General features: G+C 42.9%; 10 protein-coding genes across 10 annotated transcripts; 7 read left to right on the top strand and 3 right to left on the bottom strand.

Moving 5' to 3' along the window:
• Positions 1–384: 384 nt before the first annotated feature.
• On the top strand, positions 385–1,066 carry PAAG_07397 (hypothetical protein; the record flags this gene model as incomplete). Its single annotated transcript, XM_002790492.2, has 2 exons — positions 385–724; positions 804–1,066. 2 exons carry the CDS (start codon positions 385–387, stop codon positions 1,064–1,066), a joined length of 603 nt encoding a protein of 200 aa, XP_002790538.2.
• A 262-nt stretch (positions 1,067–1,328) lies between these two features.
• On the bottom strand, positions 1,329–2,120 carry PAAG_07396 (hypothetical protein; the record flags this gene model as incomplete). The annotated part of the gene is made up of 1 exon (XM_002790491.2): positions 1,329–2,120. The coding sequence occupies one exon, from the start codon at positions 2,118–2,120 to the stop codon at positions 1,329–1,331; it is 792 nt and encodes a 263-aa protein (XP_002790537.1).
• Positions 2,121–2,590: 470 nt separating this feature from the next.
• Positions 2,591–4,275, bottom strand: PAAG_07395 (nucleolar protein NOP56; the record flags this gene model as incomplete). Its single annotated transcript, XM_002790489.2, has 3 exons — positions 2,591–2,872; positions 2,921–4,040; positions 4,112–4,275. The coding sequence occupies 3 exons, from the start codon at positions 4,273–4,275 to the stop codon at positions 2,591–2,593; spliced, it is 1,566 nt and encodes a 521-aa protein (XP_002790535.1).
• A 369-nt stretch (positions 4,276–4,644) lies between these two features.
• Positions 4,645–5,563, top strand: PAAG_12392 (T-complex protein 1 subunit zeta; the record flags this gene model as incomplete). The annotated part of the gene is made up of 7 exons (XM_015847886.1): positions 4,645–4,686; positions 4,749–4,843; positions 4,896–4,917; positions 4,980–5,021; positions 5,076–5,096; positions 5,156–5,329; positions 5,384–5,563. 7 exons carry the CDS (start codon positions 4,645–4,647, stop codon positions 5,561–5,563), a joined length of 576 nt encoding a protein of 191 aa, XP_015702490.1.
• Positions 5,564–5,567: 4 nt separating this feature from the next.
• PAAG_12391 (T-complex protein 1, zeta subunit) lies at positions 5,568–6,611 on the top strand (the record flags this gene model as incomplete). The annotated part of the gene is made up of 1 exon (XM_015847885.1): positions 5,568–6,611. The coding sequence occupies one exon, from the start codon at positions 5,568–5,570 to the stop codon at positions 6,609–6,611; it is 1,044 nt and encodes a 347-aa protein (XP_015702489.1).
• A 378-nt stretch (positions 6,612–6,989) lies between these two features.
• PAAG_07393 (histone acetyltransferase SAS2) lies at positions 6,990–8,063 on the bottom strand (the record flags this gene model as incomplete). The annotated part of the gene is made up of 1 exon (XM_002790488.2): positions 6,990–8,063. One exon carries the CDS (start codon positions 8,061–8,063, stop codon positions 6,990–6,992), a length of 1,074 nt encoding a protein of 357 aa, XP_002790534.1.
• Positions 8,064–8,813: 750 nt separating this feature from the next.
• On the top strand, positions 8,814–12,394 carry PAAG_07392 (hypothetical protein; the record flags this gene model as incomplete). The annotated part of the gene is made up of 3 exons (XM_002790487.1): positions 8,814–9,251; positions 9,334–9,798; positions 9,857–12,394. The coding sequence occupies 3 exons, from the start codon at positions 8,814–8,816 to the stop codon at positions 12,392–12,394; spliced, it is 3,441 nt and encodes a 1,146-aa protein (XP_002790533.1).
• A 1,336-nt stretch (positions 12,395–13,730) lies between these two features.
• Positions 13,731–13,949, top strand: PAAG_12390 (hypothetical protein; the record flags this gene model as incomplete). Its single annotated transcript, XM_015847884.1, has 1 exon — positions 13,731–13,949. The coding sequence occupies one exon, from the start codon at positions 13,731–13,733 to the stop codon at positions 13,947–13,949; it is 219 nt and encodes a 72-aa protein (XP_015702488.1).
• Positions 13,950–15,124: 1,175 nt separating this feature from the next.
• PAAG_12389 (hypothetical protein) lies at positions 15,125–15,523 on the top strand (the record flags this gene model as incomplete). Its single annotated transcript, XM_015847883.1, has 1 exon — positions 15,125–15,523. One exon carries the CDS (start codon positions 15,125–15,127, stop codon positions 15,521–15,523), a length of 399 nt encoding a protein of 132 aa, XP_015702487.1.
• Positions 15,524–17,236: 1,713 nt separating this feature from the next.
• On the top strand, positions 17,237–18,473 carry PAAG_07391 (kinase domain-containing protein; the record flags this gene model as incomplete). The annotated part of the gene is made up of 4 exons (XM_002790486.2): positions 17,237–17,843; positions 17,932–18,116; positions 18,181–18,203; positions 18,271–18,473. Coding segments are annotated over 4 exons (1,017 nt in total), but the record flags the coding sequence as incomplete, so codon positions are not given.
• Positions 18,474–20,107: the final 1,634 nt, after the last annotated feature.

The following is a 20,107-nucleotide window of genomic DNA, read 5'->3' as shown; positions in this document are numbered from 1 at the left end:
CATTTATAACGCCATTAAAAATGATGGAAAAAATGGACAGTCGTAATATAATAGCGAAAGAAAAGGCATTAGAATTCGTGGTATCAGTCGTGTGATTGCCAGAGAGGATGCGTTGGGCCTTCTCAGTGGCTTTGATATTGCAAGCAACTTAATCCTCGAAAAGTCGCGTTTTCGCGTAGTTTATTCTTCTTTCCAACCGCGCGCAATAGATCGGCGGTACCTGGCACCGGATAAACTATCTCCTCTGGGACTAATTAATAGGCTATGCCAAGACCGTAAGAACTAATCGCCGGGCCGAGGAACGTCCGTCACAGAACATTTGTAAGCAATTTTGCTGGAGGAACTTGCGGGCAACGATCGATCGAATGTATATGGCAGGTCGCCATGGCGGAAGACTCGCGGGATACACAGTCTCGGACAGGGGAAGCTGCCTCCAAAATCCCTCAAGAATTTGCCCCTAACAAGAAACCAAAACATGAATTTCCCAAGTCGCAGGTGGGGAAACTTTGGGAGGAGTTAGGAAACCCTAAAGAGCCAATCAATCTAATTCCCGGAGCCTACAACTCTGGAGGGAAGCCGAAAGATGTGTCATTTACAGATGCCTTCAAGTCACTATCTCTAGATGATATACTGTCATTTTATAAGGTGCCGTGTGCACGCGATTCCCTCCTCGTTGGAATTGGTGCCGGTTTCGGTGCAGGGAGTCTCAAGGCAATGTATGGTGGTAGGTGACCCATAATCCTGTTAATAGAATAAAATGGGGTTAGACATACGAGCATCCGCTGACTGGAGGTATGATGTAGGGTTCCGTGCGATTTGGCCAGCCTGCAATTGGGCTGTGGGAACGTTCGCTATCGCCTCCATAGGAATGTTCGAATTTTGCCAGCGCCGGAGAGTTCAAGAACGAAATGGGATGAAAGAGGCAGTGGAACTCATGCGGGAACTTAAGATTAAGAAACAACAGGAACGAGAGCGCGCAAAGGCAGAGGCAGAGGCGGTTGCGGCGGCGGAAGAAGCACAACGGCGGAAAAGTTGGACAAACTTGTTGAACTATAAGTTCTGGTAGTCATCATGGCGCTGGCTGGACAAGGGAGTCATGGATGCACTCCGATTGTTGCGAGATGTCGAAGTGAATGATAGCTGTTTATCTTGTTTTATATAAACCATAGCCTATGGCCCCCTCATATTGTAGAATAGAACACGTATATATGACCCTCATAACAAAGGAATAACGAATTTAAAATTCTGCTTTTTCTTCTCGTTTCCAAAGCTGCTTGCGGTTGACATTGTATTGTATACAACACTCCATGTCATCCATATCTCAAGCCTTAATCCCCCGTAGCTATGTCAAATTTGACCTTTTTGCAGCTATGAGCAGAACTCTTCGTATGCTGATCAACGGTAATCCCATCCCGTCTTGATTTCCGCCTCTCCCTCGCTTCCCTTGCCTCACGGCTTTTCCATTCTGCCACTTGTTTCTTCCTTCTTTGCGACCTCTCCCACGCGACCGCAGCCGTGGGCTTGAAACCGATTCCATTGATCCCGTACCCATCGTCATTCGGATCCGTTGGCGCATATCCTGTGATTTCCGAGTCATGCCAGGTAAGCGGATTCTCCTCCACGGTGCTGGAGAGAGGAGGGGATTTTCGGCGAGACTTGTGTTTTGAATGTGGGATAGTTTTAGGGTCGCGCTTTGAATCCAAAGCTGGGCTTGTAGAGGTCGAGCCTCTTCCTACGAATGCACGGGTCTTGGTCCCTCCGTCGTTATTAATAATCGAGGCTACAAGACTTGACGACTCTAGATTTATTTCGCCTGGTGCAAATGGGCCCTCATCCACCCTATCTGCCACCTTCTTGTCCTGTGTTAAATCTTGGGTTGTGTCTTCAAGACCATGACTACAAGTCGAATATAAGTCAAGCTCGTGCAGCTCCGCAGCTACAGAGATCGGGGGACTGTTCCCGATGTCGGGGCTATGGTCATCAGCAAGGTGGCCATCCCTCACACTGAAGGGGGTTGTTGTTTGAGACGAAGAAGGAAACGTCGAAACATTTATTCGTTGGTAGTCTGTCTCATCGCATTTGCGCTTGGGTGACTTGTGGAGAGTCAGCTTTCCGGTCATTATTGTGGTAGGGCATTGGGTACGATGAAGCAGTATCATTGAACTTCGCGGTCAACAAGTAGTGCGGTTCACAGGGAGTAAATGCATGGTGAACAACCACTAGATTAAAAGAGGTTATATATATAATCAGCCATTGCAGTTGAAGGTTAGAAAATTTGGAGATGATGCGATGAGGGGGTTAGAAGCGACGTCTGTCAGTTGTGATAAAGACCAAAATATACGGAAGACTAACAAATCGCGTTTAGCTATAACCCTCATATAGCATCACTATCGTCCTCATATTTTTATACGAACACAACTCATAAAAAGGGAAATTATTTGAGACAAAAACTAGCCACCAAAAATCAAGAAATCGATTGAGTACAATAGAGGAAATCAAAGAGAAAAAAAATAGAACATATCGAACATATCGAACATCCCTTCAACGCCCCCCGAATATATGACTCCCAGACCAAAATGGAATACAATGATCACGCTTTCGACTTCTTGGAGGATCCCGCTTCACTATCCCGCTTTCTCTTCTTCTTTGGAGTCTCCTCCTCTGCCGCAGCATCAGATTTTCTAGACTTCTTATCCTTTTTGTCTTTCTTGTCCTTCTTCACTTTCTTCTCCTCCTTCTCTTTCTTTTCCTTCTTCTCCTTTTTGCTCTTCTTTTCCTTCTTTTCCACCGCTTCACCCGCATCTTGCATCTCCACGTCACTATCCACTCCATCAACCTCAATGTCTGCCAAGACAGAGTCCATCGCATTTTTCTGCAAAATATTAGCATACGCAAAGGTTAACATCAGAAACGTACATACCATTGCAACCTCATTCTTCGTTGGCGCAGCTCCAGTAGCGTAAAATTCAAGCCGTTCCTCAACTTGCTGCTTCAGCGCATTACCAAACTTGGTGGACGGAGTTTCAGAGAAATTATCAATTCTGGATGCGATTGAACACTTGTTGGCTAAGAATCGGGAGATTCTGCCCTTGTTCTTGGGTCCGGCCCGTCCGATGAAAGATGAATGGTAAAGCAATCCATACTTGGGTGTGTTTCCTTTGGTCTTTAAAGCTCTGAAAAGAGCCTTTTCCGCACCAAGAATCTGGACAGTGGAGGCAGGGTATTTGGAGAGATTGGTCAAGCTTCCCGCATGCGAAATCAACCGCGCACCAACGATTTCGCCAATTAGTGCGGCCAAATTGGGCGCCACTACGCTCATCTTCGAGACCAAGTAAGCGTGGAGGTTTTTGCGGTAAGTCGATAAGCTCACAACGCGCTCCGCGAAAGCAACCACATTCTCCATGTCGGCGGGGGAGATATCTTGACCCATACTGTGCTTGGCCGCATCAATAATGCTCCTGGCGATACCCTCATCATCGTCAACAATCGCCGCCAGATCATGCAGTTTATCCTCCGTCAGATCCTTCCTGCTCTTAACAAACAGCAAAACGCGGGCGTAGCGCTGGTTGTCAGACACAATTCTGATAAGTTCGGGGAAATGCCATGAGTACCACTCTCTAGCTCTCATCGAAAAGGTGTTGATTGCCTTATCTAGTTGGTCGAGGATAGCGATGGCCTGAATGATGTGGTTGTCATCGCGCTGCACTGAGAACTTGACCTTGGCCCGTGAGTACGCATGACCAAGACCTAGCTGGGCAGTATTGAGATCGCCTTCACGAAGTTGTTTAAGAAGTTTGCCTGCATGCGTTCGAATGCCTCGTAGCATATCCTGAACAACGTCACTTGTGTCTCCAGTTTCGCAGTCCACGAACGGGAATGCCGCCTTGATGCTTCCAGCGAGCGCTTTATCCGAGACACCCAACACGACCTTTTTCTTCTTGTTGGGCTTTGGCAAGTTCAGATCCAAAAATGAGACAAGGGTCTCCGAGGCAACTCCTTCAGAAATGTCATTGATTTCTCCAAGAGCCTGCTTGTTGTTTCTTTAGATAAGTGTAAGCGCGAGTTTACAAAAGTGACCCAAAGATCCTCCAAAAAGCACTAGAAGGCATACTCAAAAGGCAGGAAACTTGTCAATTCAACCATCTTTCCGAATTTTGAAAGGTCCTTCAAATTCTCCTGTACTTCCTTCAATTTGTTCCCGACTGTATCGGCTTGATGAACAACCTTAAAAAGCGAGTAGCCCATTGGGCCCTCGAAAAGGACGTAATCGGCCATCGAAACGGAGTAATCGCAAACGTAGTTAGCAAATGAAGTTAACTCCTACCCATTAAACAATATAGATGTGAAAAGCGATAGAGGCCGATGGGGCCCAATGCGATGAATGTTGCGGATGGTGTTGGTTCTGGAAGGTGATAATTTTTTGGGTACAGCTCAATTATTTTTTTTTGTCGGTGGTCGCACTAGCGCGGAACTTCAATGTGGGTTTTCCTAAAAGCTGGACTGGCCAAACCGGCATTTTGCTGGTAGAATACCCCCTTATCTAACAACACCAACATCAAAGCACCATCAACATTACCGCATTGCTGTTAGTTCTTGTTGTTTTCAAAAAATACCACTTCACATATATCCCCTTCTTTAGGCACTATGTCTGCGGCACAGCTGCTAAATCCAAAGGCGGAATCACGAGTAAGACACCCGTGAACTTCCATGTCCCCCACAATGAGATATAGCTGGCTGACTCATTTTAGCGGAGAGGGGAAGCTCTAAGAGTCAATATCAGCGCCGGTGAGGGTCTCCAAGATGTGCTCAAATCGAACCTGGGTCCATCAGGGACTATAAAAATGTATGTTGTGTTTCCTGAGCTCTGTTGATATCCTACTAACAGGCGGATATAGGCTGGTTGATGGCGCGGGTGCGGTACGTATACTTGGGGTTTGTTCTCCCAGTGTTCGTACATAGCTCATAAATTGGTGGAATAGATCAAACTTACGAAGGATGGGAATGTACTTCTTCGAGAGATGGTTAGTATCCGCACCCCTTGTTTGTGCATCGTTTGACTAACTGACGAAATACAGCAAATTCAAAATCCCACAGCCGTAAGACATAAAAACTCCACAGGCCATCTCTTCTATTACTTATACGGCTTTTTTGATAGGTTATGATTGCGCGTGCGGCTACGGCACAAGACGATATTACGGGAGATGGAACAACATCAGTGGTTCTTCTAGTTGGCGAGTTGCTTAAACAGGCGGACCGACATTTATCTGAAGGACTACACCCTCGAGTGTTGACTGATGGGTACGAAATCGCTAAAAATGAGGCGCTCAAGGTATGATCCTTTCTTATGCGCAAACATTCCTACGAATACTGACATCTACGGTAGTTTCTTGACTCCTTCAAACTTCATAGAGACATCGATAGAGAAATTCTTCTCTCAGTTGCACGAACTTCGCTTTCCACGAAATTGAACAGTGCTCTGGCTGAGAAGTTAACCCCTGATATTGTCGATGCGGTTCTTGCCATTCACAGACCTCCCAACAAACCTGATCTTCATATGGGTTGAAATCATGAAAATGCAACATCGAACCGCCTCTGATACTCAGCTTATTCGCGGTCTAGCCTTAGATCATGGGGCACGTCATCCGGATATGCCGAAACGTGTCGAAAATGCCTATATTTTAACATTAAACGTCAGTCTGGAATATGAAAAGTCTGAGATCAACTCTGGTTTCTACTACTCCAGTGCTGAGCAGAGAGATAAGTTGGTTGAAAGTGAACGGAAATTTGTGGATGCGAAGCTGCGCAAGATTGTCCAGCTGAAGAAGCAAGTTTGCGGTGATGATCCAAAGAAAGGATTCGTCGTTATCAACCAGAAAGGTATCGATCCTTTGAGTTTGGATGTACTTGTCAAGAACGGAATACTTGCATTACGCAGGGCAAAGCGTCGAAATATGGAACGCCTGCAGTTGGTATGTGGCGGCACTGCACAGAACAGTGTCGACGATCTTAAGCCAGAAGATCTGGGATGGGCAGGTTTAGTGTACGAACAGCAACTTGGCGAAGAAAAGTTCACATTTATCGAGGAGGTTAAGGACCCAAAATCCGTTACTATTCTTATTAAAGGACCCAACCAACACACCATTACGCAGATTACTGAAGCCGTTCGTGACGGCCTTCGTTCAGTATATAACACAATCGTTGATGGTTGTGTTGTCCCAGGAGCCGCCGCGTTCCAAGTCGCATGCGCTTCTCATCTATCTTCCGAAACGTTCAAGAAAACAGTCAAAGGCAAAGCCAAGTATGGCGTTGATGCCTTCGCCAACGCCCTTCTCATTATCCCCAAAACCCTGGCGGCAAACTCTGGTCACGACATTCAAGACTCTCTAGCTGCGTTGCAGGACGAGCAAAGCGAAGGGCATATCGTTGGACTTAACCTGACGACGGGGCAGCCCATGGATCCAGTCCAGGAAGGTGTATTTGATTCATTCAGAGTCCTAAGGAACTGTGTTGCCTCTAGTGCTGGCATTGCGTCAAACTTACTGCTCTGTGACGAACTCCTCAAAGCAAGACAAATGGGAAGGCAAGGCGGCCCGGCTGGAATGGATGAGTGATATGTGAAAAAGGACCGGAAATAGGTATATGATATAAACCTTACTTGAATAGATAATCACAGATTGCCGACTTTGGACTTATTTGAACCGGGAGAGTAATGCAATAAACGAAAAGGTGTGTTTTTCCATACTTAAGTAGCACATTGGACTTCTTCGAATTGAGTGATCAATTCTACGTGACAATTACCTTCTGTGTCAACAGAGCTCAAAACAGTAAAATTTACGGGACATTTTAATGACGGGATTTTAAACAAAGAATTATTATGCACACGGGTATCAAAATTGGGTATCTTCCGTAACTAATCCTGACCAACGAACCTTTCATAAACGCCGTCTATCCCTGCCATGCTTATTATACTTGTGAAATATTATAAAGCGTTAATCCCCTTCATCCGCCTCCTGAACTTCCTCTTCAGGAGCCCATTCGCCCAGGAACCCTTCTTCTACAACGGGGTCCCTAAGATTAACCCTATGAGTCTTAGCCCACTCCAAAACACTCTGTTTCCTCACCACGGCAGCTTCAACATCACATTCCACCACTCCAGACGATGACGACAGGGCCCTTTTGCGCTTTTTGGCCGGTTTGTCCGGCTCCGCGATCCCCATATCTTTCAAGGCAGTAATGACATCTTCAACCAGCATCCCGATCGACTGACCAATTTCCTGAACTGTCATTTCCTCCCTGACAGGTCTCTTCTTTGCTGCCTTTGCGCCAGCTGTCGACCTCGACGAGGATGGGGTCCTCCAGCCGTAAGGGTCAGCTCCAGGGGGTCCAAGAAGGAAGAATCTTGCAATTCTCTCCTCCCAGAACCTTAAGTAGCTCCTTCTTCCCATCTCACTAAGCGGCCGTTCTGGACCGCCAATGACACCCCCTTCCCACTCCCAGGCACTCAACTTGTAACTGATCCCCATGAGCATTTTGCCCAATTGTTTATGTTGGTATGGCGGGAAGATAAGAATACAGGCGAGGTTATTGGAATCCCAAGACATTTTCTCCTTTGAAAAATACCCGAGGACATAATAATCGTTTTGATCTCGCGGATTGGTGAAGACAAGAATATAATAGAGGAAAGACGTGACATCGAAGAAGACGGATTTATGGTCCAGGAAGAGTTTTGCAAACAGTGATAGGTTCTGCGTGTAGAGTTTCCAGTCTTCCCCGTCTATTTCCCACACCGAATAACCCCGCCAATCGTAAACCTTTGTGCCTGGCGGGGTGGATCTGTGCTCGCAAACGCGGACGTGACCTAGATACGTCTCTTCATTGCAAGAGTAGCGGAAGCACCATCGACAGACATACAATCTGTCTGTGTCCTTGCCAACCAGCTCCTCTGGATAGAGTGAGTGGAACCAGGTCTTGAAAAGGATATTGCCCAGCACCACACTTTTGACGTTGCGGTCGGGGCCTGGTTTCGGAGAGTGGGCAGAAGAGGGATGATCATTCGAAGGCATGATGACATGGGCCTTTTGTCTATTTTTTCGTAACGATAATGCGATTGGGACGGAAATCCCAAGAGGGAGTGAAATAATATTTTGTTGATTATAAAATGAGTGCAATCAATGGGGTGCAGACCCGGAGAACTTAACCTAGGTAAGTTCGTTCCCAGCGTTTCGGTCTTTTTTTTTATTTTTGCCATCCTTGTGATGTTGATGCGGCGTTCGACGATTAAAGACGCTAAATCTTGGCTGTCACGTGTATCCTAGGCAGCCGGTGAGATATCATGTGATGTACTGATGAGGAATAGCGCGGTGTGGGGGGTGTGAAAGTTCGCGCAGCCTGGTTCAAGTAATTAGTGCCTTTTACGAAACCTTCCAAAACGTCGACGGTGGATGGCGTACACGTACAACAACCTGCACCACTCAGTTCGACAACTTAACTGTGCTGCCTGGAGGTTGATGGCTTCCTTATCAAAATAGCTGCTCTGTCATATTCTTCCCAGGAAGACTACGTTTTCAACAGGCTGCAATTTTCTTTTGGGTAAACCCATACTTAAACCCCCTCTTCCTGTCTGGCCTCTTAACTTTTGCTCTTTGCTGTGCGTGCTGTACAGGTGGTGGTGTCTGGCTTTTGTGTTAGTTAGCAAACAGAGAGATAACGATCTTGAACTATCCCATCCATCCTATTTACTTTACTTTTCTTCGCTTTGTTTTGCCTTTGTTAGCTTTGTTCTGTGTGTGTTGCTCTGATATAAACGGCCCATGATGCTGAAACCCTTCCGCATCAGGGATCTGCTGGATCAGCCGGTGGAAAATGAGCAAAGCAGCCCCAATTCAACAAATAGTCCTCCCACCAATGACGAACCTGCGATGTCTTATGAGCGGACTGATGGATGGTCAATTCCCGTACCACATATTGGCCCTATCATGGTTGGTGATACGGTTCGGCCATATTCGAACCACGGTATTTCTTCACTCCCATCTGATGAGATTAATGGTGGAGTAAAGTCAGAGGTTGATAACGATGGCGGACCCAGCGAAGCAAGAAGCAAGAAATCAGCTAATGATTCAGTTTCTTCAATGCCAAACAAACATAGTCATGGTATTGTTCGGGTTTCAGCTGAAGAATATGATGAAACAATTGCAGCTCATCCGCAGGCAAAGTTGTCTTATATGGATGAAGATGACGGGGACATAATTACTGTAAGCCAATCTGAACCGTTCTTTCTCTTCTATTACCTTTGAATATTATATTTGCTCTTTACTCATCATTTTTTTGTAATAGGTCGGTTCATCTCTCGAACTTACGCAGCGACTGAGTGAGCCTGCTGCTCCGGATGTTCCCCACCGGGGTTTTGTTTCTTCCAATTCTTGGGAAGCTGAACCAATGCATATATTTGATGTTAATCGGTCGAAATCAATTTTGGATATATGGAGAAGTTTCGAGAGAAGGACCTCAATGGGAAGTCGTCCGTTGGAGACTTCAGCCACAGGCGTAACCACCACCGAAGAGAACACCAAATCTAAACCCGTTTTTGAGAAAGGCAATGATGATCACAGAGAGCGTTGGTTCCAACTATGCAATCCTCCTCAAGTTCACACGTCCATAAGGGATCTGGGTGAAAAAGCATCGAGTGAGCATGGCAGCTCGGTGTTTGCAACCCAGCCATCTGAACTGGGTGCATCAGGAAACGTTGAACCACTGCAAACGATGTCGTCTACCAACAAAACCGAAGAGGGTAAACAACAGGTATTCTAAGCTCCTATCCATTTAATAGATATGTTAATCAATCTAACATAACCGCTAGGCACAGAAAGCTGGCTCCAGGCTCAGTCGTGTGAGAAACGTAACGATTGATGCCCACCCATCCATCCCAGCCATACCTCTAACAGCAGAAAACCCCTGGGCATCCTTTACATCTTATCCATCAGGCTTCGGGGCGCATGGTCTGACCCAAAGAGAGCCTGAAAGTCGGGAATCTCCCATCGAAAATAGCCAGCCTCTTCTAGCTTCCTTTGAGGCTGAATTAGCAAAGATTATGGAGAATAAACGAGTTGAGGATTCGTCAAACACAGAAATACTGGAACAGAAAACCTTGGAGAACGATCCTCAACACCGCCAACAGTCATCCAATTCAGAGCAGGAACCAGAAATTTCATCTCAACACATCCCAAAGCCTGCCGAAATGTTGTCCCAAACCATGCACGCGTTGCTTGGAGGTGTTCGCCATCTAACATCGGATTTGAGGTCTAAACTTCCCGAAATTGAACGCCGATTATCCAACGCGCATCAGCATATTCCCTCAACCGTACAGACAACTATTTTTAGCACCATCAGTGCTATTGGCACCCATATACATAGTCTTGCAAATGCAATGCAAGACACGGTTGCTTCGTCCAGAGTTACTGCTGATCGGTCGATGGAGGCTGATGTTTTGGCAGCTGAGCAAATTGCGAATGGCCTGCTCTCTCTTGCAAGCGATATTGGAGAGATGGGGAGAACCCTGTTTGCTACCTTTGAAACAATGTCCAGAGGCCTAGGATCATCTCAGGCACAACCCATCGGGGAACCTCCTAACCACGGAGATGTCCCCGATCAATCCCACCCTGAAGAACCTGTATCCCAATACACTACCTCTCAAAATGTCTCAGTCAACATAGAGTCGTTACCAGGGATTCCGAATTCTCATGAGGCATCCCTAGAGAGCCAAAATAAAACTACTGCTCTAAGGGAGAAACAGCTTGAGAACAGTCAGATCAATACCCTCTTTGTTGGAAATGTCTCTTCTGCAGCTGCTGAAAAGGATATACAAGATGCTTTTGCAAACAAAGGCTTCTTAGGTAAGGTCAATCTGCCGAAAGATTCCGCAACTGGAACACATGCTGGCTTTGGCTATGTCGAGTTCCCTTGTTCCTTTGCCGCATCTGCCGCCCTCCATGCTCTTAACGGGGATCTTATATTTGACCAGGCTATCAATCTTGAGTTCAGTCACGTATCTATGGTTGACACCACTATTAACAGCCCTGAACGACTATCCGTCGGTATTGGACGCACTTCTGCTATTGTCCCGGCCGAAGGAAATAACTCCCAGAGAAGCCTAGTCAACGGACGCATCCCATTAACTGGCTCTGGCGATGCTAGAGGCCCACTCCGCGATTCCTCAGATATTCGGCGTACCAGATCACTTGGAGTCCTTCGTCGATCCCAGGTGCACGATCCTCTGCGCCACGGAATCAGCGGCATGGCTAATATCAAGGAAATGTCAGAAGATCTGGATCAATCAAATGACGAAGCCGATGGTTTGCATAATCGATCTTCTTGGGAACCAGAACGAAGACGACCCAATTCTTTGTATTCTTCCGCTTCTGTTGCCAATCTCCTGACTGATCAAGATGATGTGGAACCGGAATTTTCAGCTCGTTATCCATCTCTGATATCTGATGCACATACGCGTGAGAGACGATCCCACCTTCTCCCTCATCAAACGCAAGGTCTTCCTCGAAATCTCAGCCCAGCGTCACAAATGGCACGGTTTCCCAGCATTTCACAACTAGAAGCACGTACCTCCAAAGCACAATCCCAACAAGTAGATCAGATGGCAGCTAGAAATCCTCCAGCGCCTGTGGATGTTAGGCCATTTCCTGCAAACCGATTTCCCGAGGTTCCTACCAACAATAGACGGAAGACTACATATCCAGCAACCCCTCCAATTTCAGGCACCAGGCTTCCCGGTTCGTGGCCGCCCGAGTATCATAGCGCACAACCTGTAGGGCTTCACACCTCGTCACTGGCGGCAACCGGTGAACTCTTCCGGTCAAATACGACCATTGCGTCCAATCCCGCGGCAAGGCTTTCGGGACCATTCGTTCCATTCAGCGAGCCCCACCGGCGACGTGAACGTTCCGGCCTTCGACGCAGTGCTTCTGAACGCCAACATCGTCGCCCACTAGGAGATTACTTCGACAGACATCGCAGCAGATTCGAAGAACGGCCTGCCATTTACAGCCAATCCATTCTCCCAGGAATCCCAGCGGAAAGCCTGTCCAGTCTTCCAGGCAGTTTCCCCACTGAAGGTCCTCCGGTTATTCCTCCAAAGCCGATCCATCAGCATGCGAATAACCAGCCAGAAATGCAGGAGCAAAGACCGAGGAATGATGGCCCAGCTAGTTATCAAATTGAGCGGTGTATCCGACATCTTGCGCTCCTTGGTTATGGTCGTAACCAAAATCACCCTTCACATAATTTGAAGATATATGCAGAAGCCACAGGCGGTGTGCTAGATGATGCAATTGAAATGATTGAGGAGGAACAGAAAGCATTCGAACAACGGGATGTATCTCAATGATCGAGACTGAAATCACGCCCGAACTTTCTCTGTTGTATTTTTTCAAATTGGTATTGATGTTTTTAAGGGCGAGTCGATTCGTAGGGATTTCTGTATCCACTTTTGGTTCAACTAGCAATTTTAGCTCTCCGTTCCATATATTCCATATTACCTATCCCCAGTTCAGATTCACCTGTTCCCATCTTCTCGCTAAAATGTAACGTATTCCACCACCTAGTCGATCGGTTTTTCTGACGCATACACGCCCAGAGATATCCACACCAAACACCAAGATGTTCTCAAACTTTCAATTAGGAAGAAAGTTTCTTTAGCTATTTCAAGCATTAGAGAAAGGTCAAACCTCAAGCATTAAGAAAGCTGTGAGCTTGTATGACATTCTCTTCATCACCTTTATAGAATTTATTGATTGTACAACATAAGAGAATTCTATACTTGAGAATTAAAACAATCCGAAGGCTTCGCCTTTCGTAACAATCCCGATCTCAAGGAAGTTCTTGATTGCGTTGAGCATTCCTCTCAAAAAACTGCGCAGCGTGAGTTACAGCGGCGTATGAAGTAATGGGTGATCTAACTGACTTAAGTAGCATCGTTGGTACGAAGAAACATCGTGTGCAAAAGGTCATCTCGTTGGTCTGGTGTCTTTAGCTCTCCGTTCATCATTGACATTCTGCTTGTACTCCAAATAAAGGGTCCATGTCCTTGGTCAAATGAGCTTATCTCAATGTGGAATATACGATAGGCGCAATATGATGTCATTCAAAGGTTGCTGACCAGGATTATCCTAACCATATGCTTAGAAGAGAAATGAAGCGGCTTGTCATCATTATCACTGCCATTTCTACAACTCTCCCCACGCGACTCGCGAAAATGATGAAGCAATCCTGGTGAGCCATCAGCCTGGGGCCACAATGAAACCCCACCTTCATACACGCCCTGATGTGCTGACGACAAAAAGCCCTGCTTTGCCTAATTTTTAAACAATAGAGCTTCGTTGAACAAAGTTACTTGCTTGAAGGCTTGCAGGCCCACCTGTTATCTTTTCTTAAGCAGCCAATGTTGCACAGAAAATACAATCTCCTCCCTGTTTGTAAGATTGTTCAATGGGACATCAGAGACTTATATAAACTTGCTGAACGATCATTATTGTTCATATCCTGACGGAAGGAAACATATTTCAAATCAGATAGGAATATCTTCTAGCATAAAGAATTCTTCTCTGGATTTGGCAGTGGTGGCACCTTCGACGACGTCGTTATCAGACCGGCACTCGGCATCTTCTCCGACTACATGTCGGACATAGAAACTTGGGTCGGTCATCACTATAATCAAACGGGGGATGCTAGTGAAGGAGCAAGCTCGGAAGTCAACATTAGTTACTGCCCCCAAAGAACCTATTGACGATATCACCCCTGCTCTTGAAGCACTCGATTCACCCAGAAACCCTGAGTTTGGTTTCGCTGGTATTCACCCCAACGAAGTTTTCCCCATTGGTATTCAGAAACCGGATAGCTACGATGTCCCGGCGGATATCCTGAAGGAATCAGCCAATTTTTAGCTTCAATATCTGCCGCCCGCGTCCCTTGGACTATTTCGCGCCTTTCGCAGAAGTGACTTTTGGAAATGGTCCAAAGAGATCCACAATTTCATGACGGTGGAACTGAACATTATAAGGATAATGCGCACAGCAGGGAACACTTCCAGAACAACAGCCCCTAAATTCCACATATCGGTAGATGGGCCCCGCCCCGATCACCATATCTGGTGGCCGGCGAGAACACAGTGGGATGAGTGCAGCAAATAAATAAGACATATTCTCCTTTTGCAAGCAGCCAGGCCGCAGCAAACTCGTTTTGAATGGTCTGAGAAAGAAATGTGAGTTCCCAAAGGACTTTTGTGATGTATGCAACAGCGATTTGCTTTCCAGCAGCAGTAGTTTCTGCTGTTCGGAATGTTGAGTCATCATTCTGGCACCCGTCATTGGAAATCTCCAACGAGCATATATATATAATCGGGGGAAAGTGGATTCCTTATTCTCTTCTCTCTCTGCACGTGTGGCGCACCTTATGATAGCATAAGCAGGGATTCGATGGGCAGCGAGATATTCTTAGGGGATACTTGCTTTCGCCTTCTCTGGAATCTGCAACGCGAGGTTGTCTACCAGGTCTTGCGCACTATAATGATACCGCAGGCTAGTTGTATCGATCTCAAGTAGTTTACCGTTTCCACACTCGAAGCGCGAGTGCCTATCCAGTAACCAGTTATGCGAATGCGCTTCGTCAGAAAAGAGTAAAATGAAAATGCTTCTGTAGTCATTAAATATCTCAATTCAAGTGGCGTTCAACAACATTGCTGAAATTGACAACCCCATCTTCGTCATAAAATGTAATGTTATCTTGTGCTTTGAGGCCCTTTCGAGAGCTATAGCATGTCCATGGATTTATCATACTGGACACGGTAGTCGGATTGAGATTGTGGACACCCATCTCTATTTATTTCCAATAAATTAGCATCTTCCTGATATACAATGTAATCTCATCACCCTTACCTGTGAGGTTTAAAATAGCGAACTGATTTACGCGGGGGAAGTACAAAGAACTATAAGGGCTTCCGGTTTAGGTATTTAGGGTGTTGATGCTGGATGATCCTTTTTTGGTGACTTTTATTGGGAAGGATTTGGGCGAGTGGGGCGGACAGCATCCGAGTTCCGGCAAAGGGTAAATTACTTCTCGGATGGCGATGAAAAGCAACCTTTGCCTCCCTATCAAACCCACCGAAGTACTCTATGCTTCCGTCGATACTTCTGCACGCCTCCCTCAAACGCTTCATCCATTGGAGGCCACACATCCCGGCCAACGTTTCCGAGAATCAGAATCCAGGGCTGTTACAGCTCTGCGGCGACGTTTAGACGGAACGAGGCCTGGGCATCAAAGTCCATGCGGAGATAAAAACTCCTCTTCTACTGTGAAAGCCGTCCACGTCCTGAAATCAAGATTCCGACTACACCAGAGTTTTCATATCTCTGCCAATCGTGTATCCATGAGCTCCTGCTACTTTGCAAGGCACTCCTGTCTTAAGTCCACTGTGATTCTCAGACGTGCCCTCGTTCCGGCGTTGCTTGAACGACGATAAAAAGTTTATTTCCTGACCGCAGATTTCGTTGAACAGTAGTTAACAGCGTTCCCTGTCAAGCCTGACACCAGTAATTAATGCCTCTCTTCCCCCCTCTTAGTCGTGCCAGTCCCATCCTCATAAAAATGACAGACCTCCCTACCATTCGCACCTGAGATCTCCGCACTAATAGGCCATTCCTTATCTTCCTGATTGAAGTGAGATTTTTGTGGACGGGGTTGTCGTCCCGATATCTAATTTCAAGTTAGCTGGATACGATAGCATTCCTGAGTTATCCATTGCTTGATATCAACACTCTTCAATTTACCAAGTCTCTGCAACATATCTGTCAGCGAACCAGGCCACAAACACAGTGATGATCTAGTTGTCACCAGCTAGAATATCATCATTCCATGAGCACTAGATACAACATCCTGACGTACAGTCTCAGCCCCTCCTCCTGGTTTCGTGATATGTTCCTCTGCGGCTTGCCATTTTTCTGGTAGTTTGGACTTGTCAAAAGACTGACCAGCTAAGAGGAGTTTGAACGGAGGTACTAAAGAGTCGGGACAATCTGTATTTATACCAAACGGGCAGAGCTATGATCGTGTTTGGGGCAAGGAGCGAGTCGTTGGAATTCAATCGAGACGAGAAGATACTGAGAAGAAGTCAATTACCTGGTTCATCGCTTCATAGCCGAGCGAAATGAAGCTCTGTATCTACCTGCGATTACGTCTTAATTTGAGCTACTCCATTTTTCTATTCTAGGAAACCTGAATCAGCTGTCCGCCCCTGTCCGCCCCATCCGTCCTTCTTCCTGCTTCAAATATCACTGATTTATTGAAACCACCCATTTAAGCGCTGAGCCCCCAAGGGTAGGGCGACTCGTGCTTTAATTAGCGGGATGACTCGCCATATGCATAAATAGAATGTCTCATCACCCAAGACCCAGCAGTTGATGATAGGAACTCGTAGACAAAATCGCTCCGATCCTCCTATCATCACAGCCTCACAGGTTGGGCGCTTACTTCAGGCTGGACATCTCCATCTTTAGGCATGTATATGGAGAACCCTTCAGCAAACCGTCGAAAATTTGGTGACTCGTGTCGAAACCGAGATCTAGGTTGAAATCCCGGCCACTGCCAGGATCTGATTCCCCACGCGAGGGAATCATTGGTAAGAGCGCGCTTAGTATAGTTATACAGCTTACTAAGGAGTCGGTGCTAGGCTGAAAAAGAGAATCGTGGAAGAACAAAATGCCCCAGGTATTCTCTCATTTTATTACAACTACGCACCACATTTAACTGAAAGAAATCATAACTTGTTTAAATTCTCAACAACAAAAGATAAAAGTTGATTTTTACAGAAGAAGATTTTCTAGATAATATTCATAGATGAAAGAGGACAAGTCTCTCTGAATTGTGATTGTATGAGAAATGATCATTCTACTACTTGCAGAATGAGAATTTAGCACTTCTACCATTGTAGAAGAAAATTAAGTCAATAGATTTATTAAAAAAGATTCTCATGCAAGTCCAACTATAAGTGAGCTTTATGCAAGAATTCAAAGCTCTAATACAAGAGATTTAATGTGATAAATAATACTTTAAATTCATGATGAGGAAGGGGGACGGTTGAGTGGAGGATTACATTAATGTGATTCCCAAGCTGACCAACTGCCCTCGGTCTTTCACTCTGATCCTCCGCTGGCCTCAACATGGCTTTTCTCCTGGAATGGGCGAAAACCACCTTCGAAGAGTTCCCTCCCCTCCCATGTGCTTTCCGACCAGTGGCGTTGAAACTGCCAACGCGTCTGTGCTTGACGAGGAACGATTCGATTGGTTCAAGAAAGGATGTTATTATCCTGTCGATATCGGTGACATCTTTAGTTCCAAATACCAGATCATTGGCAAGCTGGGATTTGGGGTTACCTCTACAGTATGGCTCGCTTGTGATCTTGAGTTAAGTCGGCTCCGCGTCTATGTTCACTTGCGACAAGCTAACACAACCAAGGGTCATCAAAATGTGACATTTTATAAAGTATGTACGCGTGATGAAGAAGCTAATCAGGAAGAGTTTCAGATTTATAAGTATCTGAATCAAGGCAATCCATCACATCCTGGCTATGTCCATGTGAGAAAGGCCCTAGATATATTCACCATTCCTCGTCCCGGAGGTAGCCATCATTGTCTTGTACAGAAACCCATGTGGGAGAGTTTCAGGGATCTACTCTATCGCAATCCTAATCATCGATTTACTGAAGACCTACTCAAGGTTGGATTTATGCAGGTTTTTCCTGCACATGACCACCTGCATACCGAATGCAGGCTTGTCCATACGGGTAAGGATGAGTCCGTTTTCTCAAAAAACGCGATCGCTAACCGCAGCCTGATTAAATATCAAGTGTGATAACATTCTTTAAGAATTAGAGGATACAGCGATTCTTGAAAGCTTTCTTAAAGCTGAAATGGAGAACCGTTTCACCGCGAAAATTTATCAGTGGTATATACCAGTGTCTGCTTCCCGACGGTTCGAATTGCCAAAGGCATTTGGCCGGGTAATGCTGAGTGATTTTGGTTCAGCCGTACGAGGAGATGAGAAGAGAAATCACGATGTACAGCCAAATGTCTACAGATCACCAGAGGTGATGTTGAAAACTGAATGGAGTTACCCAATAGATATATGAAATGTTTGCGTCATGGTTTGTTTTTGCTCTTTTATGTTCTCCATCATGTTCCTATGAGATTACTAACCAGGGAGAAAATCAGTTCTGGGATTATTTCTGAAGGCAAGCACATATTCCATGGCACTGATCCTGATGGGAAAGGGTATTCCACCCGTACACATCTTGCTAAAGTAATTGGAATTCTTGAGTCGCCTTCCTTAGATATGCTCAAACGCGAAAAACGGAGCTCTGAATTTTATACAGAAGATATGTATCATCTCTCTCTCCTGAAAGCACCTAGCAAACGTAAGATGCTTATATAAAATTTTCATAGGACAATGAAAGGATGACATGGAGATACCACAACAAGCGAGTTTAGAAGTGTTGAAAGAGTTTCTGGAAGAAAGAAATGCATAAATGTTTTTAAGTTTTATGAGAGAAATGCTTCAATGGTAATCAAAAAATAAAAAGACAGTATATAAATTGCTCAATGATTTAAGACTAAAAATTAGATAAAACTAGCTCTCTGGTAAATATTTAATATATCTGTCAATAAAATTTTCTTTTCTTTTTTTAACATCTAATGTTATTTATCTGTCATCATATTCAGTAATTTATAAAGTTGATTTTATATAATTTAAAATAACTTTTTACTTCTTTTAATATAAAATATATATTTTTATGATATTAAAAATATTTTATAGTTTTTAAATTTTTTAAGTTAATTAAATTTTTAAAGTAATAAAATTAAATAATATTTTAAATATTATTTATAAAGTTAAAATTATTATATAAGAAAAGAAAGAAAATTTTTATATAAAATAAAAGTTATAAATATATATAACTTTAAATATAATAAAAAAAGTTCATGCTAGAACTAAATAAAAAAAATAAAAATCTTAATAAAAAGTATATAAAATGAGAAATATAATTTTTTATAAGTTAATTTAATTTAATAACTTAATTTTAAATTAATTATTAAATATAATATTATTTTTAAAAAATATAAAAAATTAATACTATAATTATAAAATAAAAATATAAAAAATAATGTATAAAAATATGATAAAAAATATATCTTTTCAAAAATAATTAATTTTATTATTAATTTTATTATTATTAGTTAATAATATTATTATTAATCAAGTTTAATATTTAGTTATACTTAATTGTAAATTATAATAAATATGTGCTATTTAGTATTAAGAAAGTTTATAAAAATTATACTTTTTATAAAATCTTCTTAATAATTTTTAATAATATTTTGACAGAAGTGAATTAAATAATATTTCTCATTTTTAATATTTAAACTGTTTGAGATAATTATGTTAAAAAAAAATTTATAACTATATATAAATCTTTATTTTCTTTTATAACTACTAGTATTTAAGCATTATTTATTAAAAGTAAACTATTTATTTTAATTAACTTTATTTTTTAAAGATTTTTTATAATTATTATTTTTATATATATTTTTATTATTTATTTTTAATTTTTTAAATATATTTATTTTAAATTAATAATAAAATTATATCATCTATTTAAAAAAATAATAATTAAATAATTTAATAAATAATTATAAAAATAAATAATATTATATTATAGTAAATCTGATATTATAAAATATATAAAAAATAATTTTTAATAAAATATATAAATTAATTAATTATTAAAATTTATTTATTAAATTAAATTAATAATATAAAAGATATTTTATTATATTTTAATAATATTTATAAATAAAAAATTAAAATTTTTTTATTTAATAAACTTCATAAATAAAATAATATTTTTAATAATATTTTAAATAAATAATATTATTTATAATAATAATATTATTTATTTTTTATTTATAAATTTTAATAATATAATTGATAAAAATTAATATATTAATTAATTAAAAAAATATTTAAATTAAATAATTAATTAATAAATAATTT

Source organism: Paracoccidioides lutzii (genome assembly GCF_000150705.2).
Source record: "Paracoccidioides lutzii Pb01 unplaced genomic scaffold supercont2.24, whole genome shotgun sequence".
In the NCBI taxonomy this organism is placed as follows: Eukaryota; Fungi; Ascomycota; class Eurotiomycetes; order Onygenales; family Ajellomycetaceae; genus Paracoccidioides; species Paracoccidioides lutzii.
This window is presented reverse-complemented; position numbering and strand designations above follow the sequence as displayed.